Below are 23,066 nucleotides of genomic sequence, written 5' to 3' on the forward strand. Positions count from 1 at the left end.
ACTTTCATAGATTGGACTTGTTTAGAAACATCTTTAGGTGTTATCGGAGAGAGGGGGGAAAGGAGGAGAGGAACGGGAGCCTGAGCGAAGTAGAGGGAGAGATAAAGGAATGGGAGAGCAAGGGCAGGATGCCCTGGGTTTTAGTGGTGAAATGAGAACCCAGGGGCGTATAGAGGACCTGGGAGGAAACAGGAAAGGTTGAGACTGCAGTAGGATTGACTAGCTCCTTGCAGGTTTCAAAGAGTTTGCCCGTGTGTGCTTGATGCCCTCCACGTCCGCTCAGCTACTCTGCACTTATGTTTCAGGGTGTCCAGGTCAAAGTCATACCAAGAGTTTCAGTTGGAAGTAGGATTCAGGCAGATCCTCATGACCGGGGCAAGGATGTCCAGAATGTTGGAGATAGAAAGATGAAGGTTGGAGAGGGCTGTGTCTGAGTGGGGGTCAGCTGCAGGAGTAGGAGGAGCAGAGAAAGTGGAAGCAAAGGCAGCCAGTGAGACTCGCTTCATGGGCCGAATGACCAAAAAGGGAGGTAGCAGTGCTCAGGTGGGCTTTCCCTGGGGGACAGGAAGCTTCATGTGGAGGGAGAGCAGAAAGTGGTCAGTCCAAGAGAAAGGTGTAGTGAGAGGGTTAGAGAGGGGGATGTCTGAGGAGATGGGAACATACAAGGTGTGCTCAGTAGAGTGTGTCTGATCAGAGAGTATAATGGAAAGGGAGAGAGTGAGTCATAAAGGTTGCAGAAGATCCCAAAGGATGAGTCAGAGGCATCCAGGTGGATGTTGGGATCTCCAAGGAGGAGAGGTTGAGAGGAAGAAACACGAAGAGGGGCACCTCTCCTTTCTAAGAGGAAGAGTGCAACCTAGCTAGGTGGCCTGTAGATAGTGGCCACAGTTAGAGAGAGGCCAGGAGAGATAGAGAGCCTGCAGACCAGACACTGAAAGGATGAATAGGCCTGCGTGGGAATGACAGATGCAGGAACCCACTCAGGAAAGATCAGAACCACTCCACCTCCAGGCCTATTGATTCTGGGCTCGGAGAGGATCTTGTAGCACTCATGGAAGAGAGTGTCAAAACTCATGACAGAGCTGGCCATGAACCATGTCTCTGTGAGAGCGAGGACATCAAGGTCAAGGTCTTTGAGGAGGTGGCACATGTTAGAGGAGTGTTTGACAGCAGAGCAAGCGTTCAGAGTAGTTAAATGGAGCAGGTTGCCACTTTTGAAAGACTTCCAGGATGGGGTACAGGAGTGAGGTAAACCCAGCGGAAGGGGCAGAGGGGCCCGAGAGAGTAGACGGAGGGAGCATAGTGGCCAGATATGAGGTGGAGGGGGTGCCAGTGATGAGGCAGAGGAGGAGGAAGGATTTGGCAAAGGACCCAGAGAGGAGGTAGAAGGAGTATGAGGAAAAGGGAGGAAGTTAATGAGATTCAGGAGATGCCTATCAAGAAGGAGGAGATTGGGCTGAGAGCCCTGGACCATGACATTACCATTATGATAGACATTAATGATGGCTATGGAGGAGTGGAATGAGGCCAAGCGGGCCTCCCATCGGGTGCTGCCATTAATGGGAGAGGAGGAGAAAGGAGAGAAAACAGAGATCATATGAGGGGTCCATAGGTCTGAAAAGGGAAAGAAAAAGAGGATGTCAGTGAGAGTCTGTCTGGAGGGAGCGCTGATGTAGGTATCAGCGATGGGAAGGCCTGGGTTGGAGACCAGGATATCCTTCTTGAACTTTTTCCTTCGAGACTTAGTGAGAGGGCTAGGATAGGAGATAGAGTAGCAGTTTAAGAAGATGGGAGAAATTGAAAGCCCCATAGAGGGTGCGAGGAGGAAAGAGGAGAGGGTGAGAGGGAGAAGAGAGAAGAAAAGACGCACCGCCCAGTGCTATGAAGCGCTGGATGCACAGGAGAGGTGGGTTCACACAGTACGAAGCACACCACAAGCACAAGCAGGTAATACACCCAAGGGGAACACAGGCAACAGCGTGGATGGAAGACAGGGTGGTGGGGGGACAACAGAGATTGACAGTCAAAGGGGGGGATCCCGTGGCCACAGCAGTAGCCAACAATAACCAACAGTAGAAGGAACCTAGAAGGGGAGAAACCTAGAGAGCATAACAGTAAACAGTGAGGAGGCACAACAGCCTCAGTGAACAATGGAGAGGGATGGAAATATAAAGTATGGCTAACCGCGAGAGGGGAAAGCATAATGAATGCACAGAGACAGAGCAAGTTAAGACAGGCATATAAGCTGAAGTACACGCAAGGCAAAAGCACCCAGATTTGACTTTCCTAGAAAGAGGGAAATAGCCTATTTTTTTTTCAACACAACAGCAATGCAAAACACTCAGATTCGACTTTCCTAGAAAGAGGGAAAATCCCTGGGGTTATTTACAACAGTTCACATAATGCCAGATATGGATAACAACGACTTTGGCGTGTAGCAGACTGCAAGACTCATCTAGAAGTAATAAGACAGGATGGACAGTTAGATAGGGAGCAGTAATAGCTGTTCTCCCTGCCCACCAGTGTTACCTTGTCAGTTGCTGCTGGTTGATTGCTGCGCTGCATGCTCACTGGTAAACACCCTCTAGTGCTGGACTGTGGGAGATGCCCTTTGCCTCGGGCCCTTATCCAAAGGGGGCTGCATGGGCTTTAGTGGGGCAGAATGCCCAATCAGGGGCCGGAGGAGGGGTCAGAGGCAGGAGTGAGGGAGGAACAGGAAGGGGGGAATCGGGTGACAATTCCACAAAGCGGCAGTGCCAAGTAGTAAAACGGGATAATATCAAATTAGCTTAGGCACAGACAATTAGAAAAAAGAGCATAAGCAGGCAGAAGGATAAAGCACAGAACTCGCCCCAAGTGCAATCACGAAGCTAAATCTCCTGGAAAGGATAATAGCAGAGAAGACTGATGGAGAGACCAGAGCAGGAGACCGTCTCTGAAGGGAGTAGATGAGTGAAGCAGAAAGGGAAGAGGAGGCACGTCCTAGAAAAGGCCCCAGGAAAGAGTGAAGAGGCGGTGAAGGGAAATAAAAAATAGACAGGCTCTAAAGTTAACAGAGGAGCAAAGCAGGAGGGGCAAGTAGCACATTATGAGAGGAGACCCTTTAAGAGAGTGAAGGGGTGGTGAAAGAGGTAATGAAAGGAGAGGGTGTAGAGGACAGATGAAAGGAGACTGGCTAAAGGGGCAAAAAAAAAAGAAGGTCAAGATGAGATAGAACATTGCAAAACTGCATCGGGGAGAGTTGGTACACCCTGTAAAGAAAGGAGTAGGAAAAGGAGAGTTAAAGGAAGAGGATTGCTCGCGTGTCGAGAAGGTCAAGATCAGGAGGGAATAAAACAGAGGAGGGAATGAAGGAGAAGCAAGTGGAGGGGTGAACGAGAAGGTCAAGAAGGAAAGTGGCATTAGCATGGAATTGAAAGAAATGGGAAAGTGAGTACAAATGAAAAAAGGTTGTTGGTGTGAGAAGAAAGAAGGGAGAGAAAATAGAGATCTCTATCTAAAAAAAGATGCCAGTGAAGTCCGAAAAATATATTGGAAAAAAGAAAAGGGGTGAAACAAGCACATGGTTCAAAGAAAGACCCAGAGAAGGGAAGAGGCTAAAAAGCAGGTGAAAACAGAAACCCACTCCCAAACCTTATAGAGACTAGTTTATCATGTGGGATACCCTACAGTCCTGTGTATTTCTGATTTGTAACAGTGTGCCACAGCACCCAGTTTTATTAGGCAAAACTGCGTCTTGGCCCCCTCTATATAGGTGCAGTTCTAGCCACAGATTGTTGTGCAGAGAGCATGCTTGTGAAATTAAGTCAGCAATCTTAGTGTAAATAAGGAAACACTTGCTAGAGCCTGGTGCTACGTACAGAGTGTCTGCGCACTTAGTCGTCACTGTTGATTTAAGCATAGCCGCTGGAATGCTAATGCTTCGTGCTTACATTAAATGTTACCCCTTGGGCACTGATCCATGGCTCTCGTTAGAGTTTGTCTAGCTTTCAAAAAGTTGCATATTAGTTTCAGTGTAAGAATTAACAGGCCCGATGCTTATAAGAGAGAGAGGAAAGCAGGTAGGAGAGGAAAAGGAGCAGTGCCAACTTACATTAAAGGAATTATTTAGAGTATGGCATGTGCTGCTTTTGCACCAGTGAAAAAGACTGCATTTAAAGTTTGCCCTTTCTGACTTTTCACCGGGATTCCACCGGCAGATTCCTTTGGAGAGATCGTGGAATGTCCGCCAGTGGGAAATCCGCCAATCCACAGACTGGCGGAGCAGCCGCCAGCAGAAGGGCCACTGATGGACATGCTTGAGAAACAGATTGATTACTGGGAGCCTGGCCTTGTTCTGCTACGGCCGGATTCTGTCTCAAAGTTAACAGATTGCCATAATGTATAACTGTGCTGAGTGCACACAAACAAGCACCTCTAGAAAGAGAGAAACACAATAATAGACATTTCATTTTCAGTTACATTGCTTAGGGTGTAGTTCAGTAATACAATGTGGCTGGTGTTCATTTTCAGGCAGGATGTAACATCAGCAGAACAATCCTTGTTGTAGAGTGTCAAACATTAATTCTAAAAGGGCTGTCCAAAGGATCAACGTGAGTGCTCGTTTTGTTGCTAATTTACCTATTTACATATATACGGCCTCATTATAAGCATGCCGGTACCGTAGTTCCCAGACTGCCATACTACGAGCTGTGCTCGTGGACACCTCTCAGCCTGCCAGATCTGGCCTGGCGGGCAGAGCGGCACCCGCAAGCGTTGCATCGGACGTCCAATTCCCATTGAGCCCTATGGGGCTCAAATGGGAATGGGGCCTGACAGGCACAGGCACCCGGCAATGCAGAAATTACCGGGTCCGGCAATGTCGGAATTACCTGGTAATTCCTCATTGACGGGTGCCGGAAAAAATGCAACTCTGACGGCAGCCGTGCCTCTTTTACAGGCACGGCTACCGCTAGGGTTATAAGGAGGCCCATATTCTGTTGAAATGTACATTGGTGCCGCTGTTTATTATGCAACGTTTGGGCCTAATTACGAGTCCGGCGTAAACCGTGCCGGTAAAAACAACAGGTAGCCGCCGGACCGTAATGATTTACCAGTGCCTGACTTGCCCGAATTACCAGGGAATTACAGCCACAGCGGTCGTGTAAGCCAGGCACCAGTAAAATGTTGATCCCCAATCCCGTGGAGTCCAGTGGGAATGGGTACCACGGAAGCATCAGCACCGTTAATAGTGGTGCAGGTGCTTCCATGAAAGTCTACTGGCGGGTGCCGTTCCGCCCGCCAGCGTCAGACCTGGCGGGTGGAACGGCACCCGCCAGCAGACTCGTAGTTTGCCGGTCCGGAAACAATGGTGCCGGTAAGCTTACCAGCACCGTTGCTTCCAGACCGCCAAACCTGTAATGAGGCCAGTATGCACAATATCACTGCTTGTGACGGGGTGGGTAAACACCATTGTTGCTCTGGCTTCTGGAAGCTTGCAACCCCTGCTGTTGGGAATATGTGTTGCAGGACATTTGGAAGCTGGCAATACTTGTATCTGGGCATATAGAAATTGATGATACATATTACTGGGCATATGGAAAGTAATAATAACTGTGACTGGGCATATGGCAAACAATAATATCTGATACAGGTTATGTGGAGATGCTTAGATCAACTTTATTGGCTAAGAGGGAGCACCCCCAATCCCTCTCCTAAAGCTGTCTTTAAAGAGAGTTAAGTCCCCACCAATATTACTTGGAGCATGATTTTATAAATACACCATGTTCTGATAATTTTCACAAAGGTTGTTTGTGGGAAGATCCCAACCCTTTTACCTCTGTGTGAACTGACGGCTAAATCTGATCAAATTCTGGCCAATATTGCATGAGCAATACACTTTTCTAAATGATATTCACTACTAAGATTTAATAACACATGATTTGCTCAGAGCCACACTCATTTTTGCATGGATGTGGTGGCTATCTTAGCTATCGGAGGAGGCAACATTAGAACCCCATGCAATATATTGCAGTACTCCCCGTCATTGGGCACTATGACTCTGGAGGAAATGACATGTTTTGTCTGCTGAGCTCGAGGAGGTGGAGTTCCTGAATATGTCTGTACCTTATTGACGACATCTCCGAAGGTTAGATTGGTCAGGGCCATGCCGGCATACCGTCTCAGGGCTAGGTTCAGGGGGTCATTGGTCATCTTGTGCATTTCATAGTCCACCTGCAGTAGCTCTGCAACGGCCTGAAGGCCACCTGTGGGGAGGACAACGAGAGGACTGATGTTAAATAGATCTATTGTCCGGCCGTCAGTACAACCTTGGCCAACACATTGGGTTCATCAAAGATCATCCATGTGTAAAGTAATCTCCACACTTCACACGCATCAATAACATCCAAATCCCCGTCACTGCTCGATTGCTCAGTACAGAACTCACTCACTGTCCCAATTCTTTAGGGCTCATTTTACGAACTTCTCAGTCAGGACAGATCTATAATGCTCACCTCGCCTTGCCGTACTCACTGTGAGATTTAAAGGTGCTCCGTAAGGTCTCTGGTGCCATAGTACATGCAACAATTAATATAAAACTCATACATGTGGCTTATAACACAAACTGGTTAAACTTTCACCTTTTCGTTGTGAGACTACACTATCCAACAATTATACATTTGCAAAACAATGGCTAATACAATGCATGAGATTAGAATAGCTGTTATCCATATCATAATAATGTCAAATATGTTTAGAATACACTGTACAGGATTGTCACACTCCTGCATTCGGTAGTTGTGAGTTAACTCCCTCCTCTCATGAATACTACGGGCAATGATAAGTCTCAGATTAGACTCGAATCGACGCAGACAAAAATCATTTATGTGAAAGTTCAGATAAAGTGGCGGGTACCCTCACAGTGAGGCAGCTTGGTTTTGTATCAAGCCAGAGTAGGCTTGCAATTTAGAGGCCGTTGACTTATGCTGTAGGGGAATCAATGGATAACAAAACAATGTGAAAGGTCAGTCTGTACCTTATGCAGTCTGGAAGCTTAGAACCTTATGGTCGAAGTCAAAGTAGGGTGGGTCGCAGCGCTTCAGTTATGTGGAGAACTATGATGCACATTAGGGGGGGTTGTAAAATGTCTGTGAGGGTACCCGACACCAAAGCTTCAAATTGCCACCTGGCTAGACATTAGAGTTGGACTTCAAGGGGATGAGCAGGTGCACAGACCTCTTGGGGTAGAAGGGATGTTGTGTGAAAGGCTGCATCTGTTGATAAGAGGGACTGGATTGAACTCTAATGCGTAGGCATGGAGCTCCCTGGGATCAGACAACCACAAGGAGAGAGGACTTGCCCTTCCTATGAGTTAGGGAGCAGGTCATCCAAGAGTAGAAGCCTTTTACCTACTTCTAGTGAAGCAGATCCATGTTACGAGAGTAGAAGACTTTTACCTACTTCTTGTGAAGTAGGGTGAGTAGATCCAAGTTACGAGAGTAGAAGCCTTTTACCTACTTCTAGTGAAGCAGATCCACATTACGAGAGTAGAAGCCTTTTACCTACTTCTAGTGAAGCAGTTCCAAGTTACGAGAGTAGAATACTTTTACCTACTTCTTGTGAAGCAGGGCGAGTAGATCCAAGTTACGAGAGTAGAAGACTTTTACCTACTTCTAGTGAAGCAGGACGGGTAGATCCAAGTTACGAGAGTAGAAGCCTTTTACCTACTTCTAGTGAAGCAGATCCAAGTTACGAGAGAAGAAGCCTTTTATCTACTTCTAATGAAGCAGGGCTAGTAGATCCAAGTTACGAGAGTAGAAGCCTTTTACCTACTTCTAGTGAAGCAGATCCAAGTTATGAGAGTAGAAGACTTTTACCTACTTCTAGTGAAGCAGGGTGAGTAGATCCAAGTTACAAGAGTAGAAGCCTTTTACCTACTTCTAGTGAAGCAGGGCGAGTAGATCCAAGTTACAAGAGTAGAAGACTTTTACCTACTTTTAGTGAAGCAGGGCGAGTAGATCCAAGTTACGAGAGTAGAAGCCTTTTGTCTTCTTCTAGTGAAGCAGATCCAAGTTACGAGAGTAGGAGACTTTTATCTACTTCTAGTGAAGCAGATCCAAGTTACGAGAGTAGAAGACTTTTACCTACTTCTAGTGAAGCAGAGCAAGTAGATCCAAGTTACGAGAGAAGAAGCCTTTTACCTACTTCTAGTGAAGCAGATCCAAGTTACGAGAGAAGAAGCCTTTTACCTACTTCTAGTGAAGCAGATCCAAGTTACGAGAGTAGAAGACTTTTACCTACTTCCAGTGAAGCAGAGCGAGTAGATCCAAGTTACGAGAGAAGAAGCCTTTTACCTACATCTAGAGAAGCAGATCCAAGTTACAAGAGTAGAATACTTTTACCTACTTCTAGTGAAGCAGGGCGAGTAGATCCAAGTTACGTAGGATCGGTGAGACAATTTCTAGTCAAAGGTTATCCTCATCTAAAGTGCAAGAAGCAGCTCAGACACATCTAGCATCCAATTAGCAACTAAACAATGGAAGTACATGTCCTATGCCATTATCAAAGTTGTAGAAAATGTATTGGTCAAACTTGACAATTTGCCTTGTTTTGTGCAGACTCACAATTCTCGCTGCCTCTGGGTCTTACTATGTGAACACCCAAACTCGGTTAAAAGGGCTAAATCACCCCAAAGTGAACTGTTTGCTTACATAAAAAAAATTCTACATGATGTAGAGAATTGTTTTTTAATCCAAGTTATCAAAGCACTTTGGGTGGTGTATCCATATCGCGCACCTTCGGACAAGTTTCTGATCAGTCGCCTCTTCTCTGGCAGGTCACGTCTCGTGCATACTGGAATCTTCATAACAGTGAACATTTACTTGAGAATTGAGCTTGGCTTCCCTGCATTGTAGAACAAAGGGGCACGCAAGGCGATGCCAAACCTTTTATCTATAGCTGGTGGAATTGCTGTCTGAAGATTTTGCACCACAGGGGCCCCTGACACTTGGAAGCTGCCGGCTTTCCCTGGAAATCCGCTTTTGCGTCATGCATTCAATTCACAAGCACGCTTCATTATGGAAAAGTGGTATTTCATCCAAACCATTCAAATAAAATGGAAAAGCAGTTCAAACTGTTCCTGCAGTCTGGGGGAGGTTTAATCAGAATTGACCAGAGCCAACTGCCATGACATTATTCATTAATACAAACTAGATCATCATCATACTTGATCTTTTGGTAATTGCCACCACCTGCCATCTGTCAGGAGGTTAATTGTGATGGATTACACTCGGCACTGGGTTTATCTGTACCTCTCTGAACTGAGGAGCCAGCAAACTGGGCATATGCTGCCTTCACATGAAGCTGAACACAAGAAAATAACAAAGGCACAATGGAGAAATTCAGGCATGTCATCAAAATCAGAGGAAGAAAATAAGCAATCTAGACAACACCGGTGAGCATTAATCCAGCCTCATGTGTCTGGCTCATTCGTGACAGCTCTGTGATATTCACTTTCCCCACCGTTTGCTCAGTATTCACTTTCCTTACTTCCCACTCACGACTAGTCATTAGTACTCACCTCCTTCACTGCTGACCCATGATCAGCCTTTAGTACTCATCTTAATTGCTGCTCACTCATGAGAGGTGTGTAGCATGCACCACACTCACAGCTCACTCAAGACAGGCATGTAGAATGTACCTGATCACAGTCCACTCAGGACATGCATGCAGTACAGACCACACTCAGAGCTTACTTAGGCCAGGCCTGTAGGACACACCTTATCAGGACAGATAGAATACTCACCTTGTCCACTGCTCACACAAGACTGGCCTGTATTACTCACCTCACCAAAGGGCGGCTTGAAATACATACCCAATTCATTCATAGCCCTCCGATACTCTTCATCAAATGATAACTTCATGACGGCACAGGTGGCCTGGCAGATCTGGGGTTCAATGGAGACCGGCACTGTAAGTAGAAGAGAAGAGCATCCAGCATCAATCTTTCCACTGCCTCTTTCCAACATCTCCTCTTCTGTCCAGCACCCTGTTCTCTGTCCACCAAACTTTTCTCTGTCCCCATCGTTGTCGTACACCTCCTTCGCTATCAAACATCATCATTTTTGTCCATTATCCACTCCTCTGCCTAAAGTCCACTCCTCTCCAACACCTGCACCTGTCCACAGCATCCTCTCCACTGTCAATAACCTCCACCAATGTCCATTCTTTGTTAAATCTACCCTCCACTATCAACATCAACTTCTCTGTCTACCACCACCCTCAGATCGATTCCTTTCTCCAATCCTCTGCTTGTGGACTGGATCCACCAGTAGTGCACTCAGGGCGGTTGAGTCCTCTACTCCCATCCTGATAGGCTGTACTCACCAGTGGTGGACTCAGATTGCTTCCCACCTCCACGCTCCTTCTCCTGAGCCTCCAGCCAATCCCAGCAGGTCTCAGAGTAGGAGCGGACCTGCTCCAAGACATGGAGGACACGCATTTCCCGCTTGGCCTGTCCTTCATCAGGCTGCGAAAAGATGATGTTGTGTAGGGCAGCATTGGCATGCATTCGGGCATCTTTGCTGCCTCCTCCTCCTCCGCTGCCACGATTCGTGGCAGGTGCCGTTAAACCGACATTTTCAGACGCGCTAGGATCTCGGTCTGCATCATGTAAAATCTGGATCAGGAGTGGGAGGCATCCAGATTTACGCATGGCCAAGCAGCTGTCCTGAGAACTGGACATTGCCAGCAGTGTGCGGGCCATCTCATCTTTATCCCGGGTAGCCAGCATAGACAGCAGCCAGAAGACCACCTCCACCTAGAATGCAGAAAGGGCAGTTACTACACATCAGAAGAAGCAGGGCAGGTCACATCCACCCAGACCACCCCTTGGGGTTGACATGCACTCAGGAGAGACAGTGACAGACCAAGACACACTCACTCATGGCAGAACTAACAGGCGAAACTAAGGCAGTCCCACTAGGACAGAATATGGGAGACTCGCCAGGAGAGACTGTCACACACTCACCCTGCAAAGACTGTGGCAATGATGGGAATAATATTGGCTGTCACCAGTTATAGTACTGAAACCATGGTCATCAACCGAGGGCTGTCCAGTAGGAAAGTTTTAGATGAGGTGTAGAACATTGACACTTTGCCCCAGAAATGTTCTAAATAGAGAGTTAAAGAAAATGTATCTTTCTGAACTAAGTTATGATATTTATAGAAGAGGTGTGGGATTAAGAATGATGCTTGGAAACAGATGTCTGTAAAGTAACAAGAGAATATGAACATGTTTTTGTGTACAGAAAATGCAATAAGAACATATTTTTATATTATACATTATATGAACGTATGAGTCTTCGTAAAGGCATTTGAAAATGGCATTGACTGCGTGCGACTCAGTCAGACTGGGACACACCTAGCCGAGGCACGCGGTGGCACAGCTACCAAGGCATTGCCATGTGGGAAATAGACAGTATAATAATAATAATAATAATCAGCAGGTATATGCTGGGTGGGCCTGATTGTGTGCACAATGCACAAAATGCCCAGTGATAGATGGGCACCACACTGACTGGCAGATTGCCCCAGGGAGGAAGGAATTTCTTGCGGACCGGTTTAATGATGACAGTAATTTGTCTATCATGACCAGCGATATTTCTCAACAGGTGTTTGGAAACAGTTAATGGGACTGTGAATTTGTGTATAGCAGCGAGTTACAGAGGAATGAAATTAACAAAATCCCAGCGGCTGAAGGAAATTAACTTAAACACATTGGAGGTAATGGGGAATTTTGTTGTCTCTGACCAACTCTTTGACATCAGTTTTGCAAATTTGCACCAGCTTTTGGAGGCCTTCTGCACAATTGACCGAATTTAAACGTTCAATTAGGATATATATGCGGGGAGAAACCCCATGCAGCCCCCCACCCAATCCAACCCCCACCCAATCACCTTATATTATTATTACCCCAACCCAACATATATATAAAAATGACCATACGGTCAATTGTGCAGAAGGTCAATTCGGACCCCTGTAATTCGGTCAATTGTATCATTCGAACAATTGTACTCGAACAATTCGGGTAATACCAAATAGATTAGGTTTCCAGGAAACCAAAAGGAGGGTCACAAACTAGGTCAGGTACAGCCACAGGGGCTCTAGAACTCAGCAGACCCCTCTTTCATAGCATTAGTCGTGCGTTTCGAGGAAGAGAAATCTCATATTCCGGGTAGGAAACAGGGTGTCCCAAAAAACTCCCACCAGAATAGCTACAGGCATGATCTGCAGAGCCACATCTGCTGGGGGCCCTACATGCAAGCAGATCCAGTTAAGACCCCACATTTTAATGCGGGGGTACAGGAATCCCTTGTGCTACAGGAAAACGGGGGTGCTCCTGCTAGGCTTCTTGCGTTCCACATCCTGGGCCCAAGGGATGCAGAGGACATTAGGAGACCTGCTGGACCTGCATGGGAACCCTGAAGCCCTCATACTCTTCTCAACCTCTTCTCAACCTCCTGGGCCTATCTCGACCGGCAAGAAATTCCTTGGAAGCTGTCACCTCGAAGGGGTCATATGAGGGGTACGCTGCCCTTTGCAAAAGCAAGCTGCCCCGAAGTAATGATAGAACATTGTGCAGCTCAGGACCTCAGCCTCAGCTTGTGCAGTGCCACCTTTATTGGCAAAGAAAAACTGCCTCAATGTTGGGAATCAGCTTAATTCTGAAGGGACTTGAGCCTTTCTGAACACCGGGTCAGAAAACCTTACACTGCTTTGTTGATCAACTGAGCAGAGTTCCCTTCCAGCTCACATTTGAACCAGGAAGTACAAAGGGTCCACGGCTACACCAGGTTATGACAGCAGGTCATTCTGTTACAATGACTTCATCCCTTTCCGCGGTTTGTCTGGTAGGGAGCCTACACTTACTTACAAACCTCCTGATTTGATTGGTCCAGCCTGGCGCCCTGGAGAACCAAACCACCTGTTCCGTAGCTGCCTGTTCACTTTGTGAGAGGCTGGACTCCGTGGGCTACACAATCTGCCTACCTTTGTATCCTTTTATTTGGTGAAAAGACACATTATCAGTTACTTATTGTTCCAAAGCAGCTTCTGGCTTTTTGCTTAAAGTGTGGCCTCAAGTATAAAACTACTAACTCTGACAGTAATTGTATTAATAAATCGGAAACTACCAACGTTTGATTGGGTTTGGTGGTTCTGTGAGCGTTGGGTTGCAGGGCTTCACCCTGGGACTCAGGTGGACCCCAGGGGTTAGCTCTGAACACCGGGGTACTAATAAATCGGAAACTACCAACGTTTGATTGGTTTGGTGGTTTTGTGAGCGTTGGGTTGCAGGGCTTCAACCTGGGACTCAGATGGACCCCAGGGGTTAGCTCTGAACACCGGGGTAGAGCAGGCTAGAACTTGAATGGTTTGATTTTGATCCTTGTATAGTTCAACCACAACAACAAGTCATTTTTACATGATACAAACCAAATGTGTATCGATGACGCAGTGCAGGCAGCTATTTCTTGGTAACTGGATGGGTAATTCATTGAAAAAGTGGGTTTTGTAAGCCTTTTTTTAATTAGAAAATAGAAACTGGAAGGGTGTGTTCAAAGGACGAGTGCTTGCGCTGAAAATCTTCCTTTACCCCTTTCTTTCAAAGAAGGATTTTTGCCATCACCAAGAAAAGCATTGGTTGGCAAACGACAGGTTTTCACTTGGAAAACGGAAACATCATCTCCATCAAATAGCTGCTGGCATCTCAGTGGAGACATTCGAGTACCTACCAGGGTGTCACTTCCTGACAGCAAACCATTGCAGAAAGGTCCCAATGGGGGTCTCAGATTCCTGTTTCTTTGGGCTATAAATGAGCATTGTGTGCACCCTGGGGTCTCTACAGTTGGAAGGCCAGGGGGGCCACAGACAAGGCATCCCTGTAGTCGAATTTGGAATTGATGAAAATCCATGATCCCCTAGTGCTACCCAGTGGGAAAAGGTGTAGGGGCTGACACAGCTGCTGTGGAAGGATGGAGGCTCCTTGCTGTGTGGCGTTGATTTCTGAAATCGAGAACATCATGACCTATATGCAGCCCGTGGCCCAAAAAGGGCCCAGTTAGTGTGGGCTACATGCTTGTCCCCCAAAGGAAAAAACCCAGGAGTAAAGATGCAAACACCAGAGTAAATAAAAGTACTTTAGTAAATGTAGTGTGTGTGGCTTTCTTTCTATTGATGTGTGCTCTATGTGTTTTGTTGTGGATTAAACCATCCAGCCCACTGTGGGGTTGGAGGGAATGTTAAGAAAAGATAAAAGAAAAGAAAAATTTAATAGAACTCCTCTGCCCAAGAATAGGCTGGGCATGGGAGAAAGGAATGCTAAAGGAATTTGAACAAAGGAGACAGTTAAGAGATGGGATAGAAGAAAGAAGGAAAGATGAAGGTGAACAAAAAGAAAATGACCCCATGCGGGAAGCTGCCTCGAGCGCCCCCTGCAGGGCACACAGACAGTAAAGTTGGTTGGCAGGGGCATCTTTGCCACCCACGTGGACTTGCTGGGTGTCAGCCAGCCCGGCAGCCTTACTGGGGGGGCCTGTCCGAAAGTCCTCCCGCGCCGCACGAGTCCTGGAGGTGAAGAGCGGTGAGTCCAGGAGGGCAGAGCGGTGAAGCAAAAGTCCATGGCTGGCTCGCCGGCCAGCCCAGGTGAAGAGCAGGGGGTAGAAAGTGCCGGGCTGCCACGACGCAGCAGCCCTGGTAAGCTCGGTGGGCCACCCCCTGTGCCTCTATGACACACTGCAGAGGGGGCGGGCCAAGAAGAGCAGCAGGCTGCGGGCGCCCGGCAGTGATTGTGGCAGTGTCCTCATCCCCACAGCACAAGGGACGCAGCCTGAAGTTAATATGGCGTCAGGCTGCAGTGGTGAAACGGGCGGGCCCAACACCAACAGGGCCACCCAGGAGAGTCAAAAGATGAATGTGGGCGCATCAGTGATTGTGCTTGAGCCCCCCAGCCAATGTGACCCACCCTGAAGACCAATAAGAACTGTGGGCGCGGCAGTGAGCATGGGCGACCCCACAAGCGCAGGAGCTCACCTAACAACCGTGAAAAGAGCACAAGCAGAGCAGTGGTCATGGGTGCCCCCCTTTAGTGCACAGGGCCACCCTGAAGAAGGAGCAGGTCTGGGTACCAGGTCCCAATTACATCAGCGAGCCCCAAAGTCCCCAGTATAGCATATAGCCACCAGAGACTGCCAGGACGGTCCTGTGAAGAGCGTGACTGATTGCAGCAGCCACCCCTATTCTGGCGTAGGGTATTATATGTAGTTTAAGTGTTCTATTTCAGTGTATGTATGTATTTTATATGTACATATTTAAGCAATACATGTTAAGCAGAAAGTTAAGCAGGGGAATAATAGAGAGGGGAAAGTATTAGGGGGAAATGCTATGTATGTTATGTTGAAAGTGAACCAGGTGTAGGGTATTATTGGTATAGGAAAAGGGGTGAGAGGGGAGGTACCCTGGCGTGGGGTAGTGAGTGGACACGGAGGCCTGTCTGAGGCCGTCTAGAGGGATGCGTCCTCCCACAGAGGCCATCCTCTGGTCTCACACTCCATGTGGGCAGTACCTGAAGTTAGGGAAGGGGTTCTCTTGCATCAGACTCACCCTAAGGATTCCCTAGGCCCCTCCCAGGAAGGGTGGGCTGACGTAGCAGATCCCAGTTAGTTGGTGCTCATGTCAGGGGAACATTAGGAAGGGAATCAGGGATTTCTTTTTTTTTTTAAAGTGAATACAGGTTTTTATCAATAAAGAGTGGTCCCCGTTGGGACCCCTACAAATGTCACTCTGGTGTCTGTGTCCGGTCAATAAGGTAAGAACTCAGGGTGTGGCCCACCGCCTGTTAACAGCAAATGTATTTTATAGGTCCAGCGCCCCTCCCTATCCAGCTAGCCTGGGGGTTGGGGATGGTGGTTTCCATGGGGACTGTCCGTGCTCCAGTGAAGGGAAGAGCACACCTTGCACAGACCAGGGCCGGAAAACAGGGGCTGAACGGGAGGCATTGCTGGGAAGGGCTAGACCCCTGTGGGCCCGGGGTTATCCACATAGCAACGCCTCCTAGCGTTGCTGTGAGTGACTTTCCCGGGATGGTTATTACCTGAAGGGGGCAGTAATGTAGCCCATGGCCCGAAAAGGGCACAGCTATATGGGCTACATGCTTGTCCCCTAAGGAAAAAACCTAGAAATCAAGACGCAGACACCAGGGTTAATAAAAAAATAAAAGTACTTTTTTAAATACATTGTGTGTGGTTTTCTTTTTATCTGTGTGCTTTATGTGTTTTGTTGTGGATTAAACCACCCAGCCCACCATGGGCATAGGGTGGGATGATAAGGAAAGAGAAAAGAAAAGAACAATTGAATAGAAGTCCCACGCCCAAGAATGAGCTGGGCATGGGAGAAAGGTATACTAAAGGAATTTGAAAAAAGGAGACAGATAAGAGACCATTGAAAAATTGAGAAAGAGAAGGTGAGAAGAAAGAAGTAAAAAGAGGGGAGAACAAAAAGAAAATAACCCCCTGGGGTGGTGATGGTGCTGCCTCAAAAGGCCCTACATGGCACAGAGATAGGGAAGCGTGGGGTGGCATGTGTGAGGACCCCCCAGAGAGTTAACCGCAGGGTCGAGTTGATTGGCAGGGGCTGCTCAGTTGCCCATGGGGCCTTGGCAGGTCACACCTTGAAGCCAGACCGGGCAGGCCCTTCTGAAATTCTACCCGGACAGTGCGAGCTAGGTGGCGGCCCGGAGGGTAAGAGTGGTGAGCCCACTCTGCCCAGAAGGGCATAGTAGTGATGCAAAGGTTCGGGCTGGCTTGCCGGCCAGCCCTGGCGGAGAAACGGAGATAGAAAGTGCAGGGCTGCCACGACGCAGCAGCCGGGATGAAGCCCAGCGGCTCACCCCCTGCATCTCTATGATGCATTACAGAGGGGGCGGGCCAAGAAGAGCAGCAGGCCGTGGACACACAGCAGTGTTTGTAGTGCTGCCCTAGTTGCCATGGGGACACCGCCAGAAGTTAAGATGGTGCTGGGTTTGCAGTGGGGATGCGGGTGGCACCTACACCAATGGGGCCTCCCAGAAGAGTCAAAATGAGGACGTGGGTTCAGCAATGTTTGTGGGTAGCCCCCCCAGCCTATGGGGCCCACCCTGAAGACAAACCAAGGTCTCAGGTATGGCAGTGAGCACGGGCGAGACCCACACATGCAGGGGCTTTCCCAAGAACTGTGAAAAGAGCATGAACAGAGCGGTGATCATGGTTGGCCCCACGTGGTGGACGGGACCACCTGAAGTAGGAACAGGGGGGGGGGGCAAATAGCAAGCAGCCACAAGAGACAGCCAGGAAGGTACTGTGAAGGGGGTGACTGACTGCAGCAGTCACCTCTATTGTGATATAATGTATTATATGTTGTTTATGTGCTCAATGAACTTCTAAAACTCTTTGGAACTATCTACGTCCAATTGTTTAGTGGAAGTAGCCACAAAAGTAACATTTCTGGGAGTGTACATTGACTCTGCATTATCAATGGAATCCCAGATTAGTCATCTAGTGAGTTCCACAATCTATCATGTGAGAATCTGCAAAAAACTGTGCCCTTTGCTATCCAGGACGGACTGTACCACTTTAGCCAGGGCTATTAAAGGTGCTTAACTGGACTATTGTAATGTCCTTTATTCAGGCATAAACAAACAGCAGGTCATCCACTATCAAAGCAAGGCTCCAAAACATGGCCGTTCGGATCATATACAACTCATGATGTTGGGAACACACAACCCTCTTGCATAAAAACGCTACATTGGCTGCTACCCTTCCAGGCCAGAATCAAGTTCGGGATGCTGACCTTGATCCCCAAAACACTATACGGCCTAGCCCCAACTTGCGTAAAGAAATGGTTTGCCTGGTACCTCGCTGACAGACCACTGAGATCATCACTCCGTCTGTCTGTCCATACACCCAGATTCCAGAAAGCCAGATTATTGGGGAGATCCGGGACAGTGGTAGGGAGTAGACTGTGGAGCGGCCTGCTCCAGGAACTTCCGGTTCGATGACTGATCCCTATCAGTGCCTGACTATTATCTACTGGGTCGGCGGTGCTTCCTATTCTTGGCTCTGACTCTTCTTTTCTGCTAGTAGTATTTAGAGCGCTTTGAAACCATTTTGGTAGTAGCGCCATCCTTCCAAATAGAAATAGAACATATATGGTGTATGTCAGTTTATATATGTATGTACATTTATATGTATATATTTAAGTAATACATGTTAAGTAGAATGTTAGGTAGCAGATACATTTAGTGGGGAAAGAATTAGGGCGAATGCTATGTAGGTTAAAAGTTTAGTAAGTATAGGATGTTATTAGTATATGAAAAGGGGGTTCAGGGGAGGTGCCCTGGTGGCACAGAGGCTATCCTCTGGCCTCACTCCATGTGGATGGTACCTGAAGTTAGGGAAGGGGTCTTGTGCGTCAGACTCACCCTAAGGTTCCCGAGTCCCCCTCCAAGGATGGGTGGGCTGATATAGCAGATCCTCAGTTAGTTGGTACTTGCATCCGGGGAACTTTAGGAAGGGAATTGGGAATGCATTTTTTTTTTTTTAACGGGAATACGTGTTTTTATAAATAAAGAGGGTTTCCCGTTGGGATCCCTACAAAATAAACTCTGGTGTCTGTGTCCTGTGAATAATTTAAGAACTCAGGGTGTAGCGCACCTCCTGTTAACAGCGATTTTATTTTACAGGTGCAGCGCCCCTCCATATCCAGCTGGATATCCGTAGCCAGGATTGTCTAACAAGTGGGGCCTGAAGCTAATCTAGTTGGGCTCACCCCAGTGACATTAACATCTCTAAATGCCCACAAAGTGCTGCTGAGTGGGCATTTACAGATTGCGTTTGGGCCTTGCCTGCTCAGTCTAGGCCTCTGGACAGTCCCTGCTCCGGGGAAGGGAAGGGTACACGCTTGCATGGACAAAGGACAGAAAACAGAGGCTGCATTTAACACCCAGCCTTTGTAATTACTTGTGGAAGGAGATGTTGTGATGAAAAGTACTGAGGGTGGGACTGTTAGGGAGGTGACTTAAACTGGTACCAGGGTCTCAACATCTGGAACTGGGTCTTTAATCTATTCATCCTAAGGCTGATTTGGTCTCATTACGAGTTTGGCGGTAACCCGAACTGGTAACACCCTTTCGGCCGCCTGATATCCCGGTGCCACCGGGACATTGCAAGTCCTGGCGGACCAGGATTTTTGGCAGCGGAAAGTGTAAATCCCCATTCCCACGGAGTCCCATGGAGTCCCATAGGACTCCATGTAAATGGAGACACGGAAGCACTGGCACCGTTGCTAATGGTACCGGTGCTTCCGTGACAACTCCGCCTACTGGGGCCCTTGCGGCCGGCTGGTCAGAACTGTTGGGTGCAACGGCACAGGAAGGCATAGTTGGAGTGTGACGGTCCAGAAAGGGTTCCGGTACGGGGCGACAGGCGCCCTTATTTCTGGACCGCCACACTCAGAATGAGACCCAATTTGTTCACACTCATTGAAAATCTCTCTGGTGGAAAACTGAAGAGCGAAGGACGGAATGCTTTGAATCAATCATAATTACTGGGCAACTCCCAAAACCATCGCCTTTCCGCCATATTCAAATCAAGCTTGGTCTGCCTTCAAAAGGCACTGTTCAGCCTTGTAGACCACATCCCCCCGGCGTGGTTCGGTCTCATTGGGTGTCATCAGTGAGGTGTGGCTCTCTTGGGCCACTGACACAATCACACACACACACACTCATCTGTTTGACATCAGCATGGTTGTCATGCTGAACTCACTGCACTCACGGGAAGTCCATGATGGGTTTTATATACGTGTTTAGAGGGGACATTAGTGTACCCTGAAGACACCTGAAAATAATAGGAATGGCTCCAGTTGCACCTGCGGCATCATCCCAGGAGTAAAAGAGGGAAAGCACTTGGGGATGAAAGAGACAACCCCACCCTGGCGGCCGACACAAACCAGCCCAACAGGAGTATATAGCCCGTGGTGTTAAAGGCTGCAGACAGGTGCAGCAGAAAGAGGTGGGGCGGGACCGCCTTATCTGCATGGAAATCTGACCGGAAATGAGCAAGCAGGTGCTCCCCACAGCTGGCCAGCACCACTTCAAACAAAATATTGGATAGTTGAGGCAAACCGGAAATGGAACAAAGGTTGTTCAAAACACTAGGAACATACATGCTTTTTAACAGTAGCATCAGAATTGAATTTTCCAAAGATGTGGGGAGATTATTTGGAATGATATGAACTACATTGGCAATAACAGGAGCATACGCAGGAACATACGCAGGCGCATACGCAGGCGCATACGCAGGAGCTTATGCAGGAGCATACGCAGAAGCTTACGCAGGAGCATACGCAGAAGCTTACACAGGAGCATACGCAGAACCTTACGCAGGAACATACGCAGGAGCATATGCAGGAGCTTATGCAGGAGCATACGTAGAAGCTTACGCAGGAGCATATGCAGGAGCATACGCAGAAGCTTACGCAGAAACATACGCAGGAGCATATGCAGGAGCTTATGCAGGAGCATACGCAGAAGCTTACGCAGGAGCATACGCAGAAGCTTACGCAGGAGCATACGCAGGAGCATACGCAGAAGCTTACGCAGGAACATACGCACGAGCATATGCAGGAGCTTATGCAGGAGCATACGCAGAAGCTTACGCAGGAGCATACGCAGAAGCTTACGCAGGAGCATATGCAGGAGCATACGCAGAAGCTTACGCAGGAGCATATGCAGGAGCATACGCAGAAGCTTACGCAGGAACATACGCAGGAGCATATGCAGGAGCTTACGCAGGAGCATACACAGGAGCATATGCAGGAGCATATGCATTATCTTTGACCCCAGAGCATGTGTCCGTGTTAGAACATGTGGGACTCAGCCTGGAGAGCAAACATTGTTTACAAGATGAAACACCCTCATTAATGTTGGCCATTGCTCATTTGGATAGCTTTAGCCTATCGTAAAAGTAGATGTTGAACGATTGACCCAATTGCACAGTGCGTGACAACTCAGGCAGCAGGCGGCCCAGGGACAAGTAAGATTGAATCAACAGGAACTATGTTAGGCAGATCAATTGCGCTTTACCAAGAAGGCGCCTGGCTGAAAAACAGCTCTTTAATGGATATTGAGTTATGCTTTAAAGAGTAAAACCTCCTGTGTTCTGCTAAACGGGCTCTTTTGTAGTACACAACCTCTGATATTTACTCTTCAGGATGGCCAGGGAGGCATTACATGTAGTACGGGGTTCCAGACTTGCCTAGTCTTCCTTCAGGGGAGCAAAGAATGGCAAACAGCTCTGCAAGTCCCGAGAAAGGCTTTCGGCAACGTCTCCCAGTGCCTAGTACTAAGGAACCTGGCTGAGGGATGGGACAGGCTCCTTCCGGTCACCAGGAAGTACTTCCTTTCTAGCTTGGAAACCTTGGGTGCGCTGTGGGGTCACGGCTTTGGGCTTCCTAGGAAATACCTTGGATTGGCCAATGTCAATGACAGGACCACAAGGTGCCCCCCTCATAGAATGACCGCATTCGCCGTCAGCCAATCTCCTCACCGTTTGGGTTCCTTGGCTCATCCAGGGGATGGTGTGGGAATTCCACCATAGAAGGCTGAAAGACTTGACCACCCTGAGAGAGAAAGCAGCCAAAGCGACCAACCACTTCAGGATATTGGGAAGAAGTGCACGGCTGCACCAACACCAACCCGACACCCTCCCGACACCCTCTGCTAGAAGTAAACTTGCCAAGACCCGATAATGCCACGCATACCCAGACAGCTGCCAAACAAAGAGGCCATCGTTGTGCTTCATAAATACCACTCAATAAATAATAGGATCATGCAGGCCAGCGGCACCCGTCATATTGCCAGGGGGCATTTGCCTTTGTGAGAATCACGCCACTATGTTTTTGATTGCTATTCAGCGCTGGTAAAAGCCATTCTCGCGCCTGCACCAGCACTGTGCACCTAAATGCCAAGTCTGTGGCCAGTTTAGCCTGTCCCTTTGCTCTAGGTTGCTGGCAGCAAATGCTTTCAGGCAGGGGTGTTGCTCGGTCTGGAAAAGATCAGGGGTGCGCTAATGTCGGGACTGGCAGGATTCGGGGCTAGCTATAGCCTTTTGGTCGTAGTCCCTGAGCTTCTATCCGGGTCTACAACCAAAAGACCCGGCACTATAGCCCTCTAAGCCCCCCCCCACCTAGCAACGCCTCTGCTTTCAGGCACTTTTCTTGAGTATGGCCACTACCATGCTCTTCATAGCTGTACCCTCCTCCTCATGGCCAGGGTTCTCTGACAACATGCTCCAAATGTCTCCTATTCTGTGTGAAGGGCTCCCTGACAGCAAGACTATAAGGCTTCATCACAAGTTGGGCAGTATCCCAGTGGTAAATCTGCCGGAAATACCGCCTAGTGCAATTACTGTTACCACATCTTGGTCCGGCGGCATTAGCGCCAGATCGCAAGTTGCAGTGGCGGTGTAAGTCCCCATTTTTTCAGAGTCCATAGGACTCAATAGGGCATTTTCGGTCCAATTACTGCACCAGTAATTGTGCCGCGGTAATTATGCCGAAAACGTGTGGAAATCGGCAGTAATGCGTCGGCAATAGTGTTACCACTACATTTTTACCGCACTGCACAACTCCTGATGAGGCCCTATGTATACTGTGTCCTAAATTGCAATCAATCTATTTAAATCCATCAGCTAGGAATAGATGTCTGCCGTGGTTCTCATCTCACCACCTAGCTGCTGTGCCATGCCACCATTAAGGCGGGTTATATGAGTGATACCAGTATGGTGGCATACCAGGCATCTCTGCCCTCCAGCCCCCTCAAATCTCCAAAATAGCTATTCTCAGACCTAGAGCAAGTGTTCACCCCAGCACCCTTTAAAAATATGTCCCTGGCTGCCTTCCACAATTGCTTAATGTGATCACACCTGTGGACAGTATGCAACAAGGTCCTGATTTACTGACTTCTCAAACTCGAGCAGGACCTCCTCAGGTTCCGG

General features: G+C 48.1%; 1 protein-coding gene across 5 annotated transcripts in view; it reads right to left on the reverse strand.

Moving 5' to 3' along the window:
* Nucleotides 1-23,066, reverse strand: part of APC2 (APC regulator of WNT signaling pathway 2) — a 423,162-nt gene that overhangs the window by 56,122 nt on the left and 343,974 nt on the right. For all 5 annotated transcript variants that reach the window (XM_069646741.1, XM_069646740.1, XM_069646734.1 and 2 more), the window contains 3 exons: nt 10,366-10,798; nt 9,854-9,949; nt 6,106-6,245 (listed from right to left, as the gene is read on the reverse strand). In XM_069646741.1, the coding sequence (XP_069502842.1) occupies nt 6,106-6,245; nt 9,854-9,949; nt 10,366-10,798 (669 nt within the window). The remainder of the gene's footprint in view (nt 1-6,105; nt 6,246-9,853; nt 9,950-10,365; nt 10,799-23,066) is intronic.

The sequence above is a fragment of the Ambystoma mexicanum genome, chromosome 1p (genome assembly GCF_040938575.1).
Source record: "Ambystoma mexicanum isolate Mex_15411 chromosome 1p, UKY_AmexF1_1, whole genome shotgun sequence".
In the NCBI taxonomy this organism is placed as follows: Eukaryota; Metazoa; Chordata; class Amphibia; order Caudata; family Ambystomatidae; genus Ambystoma; species Ambystoma mexicanum.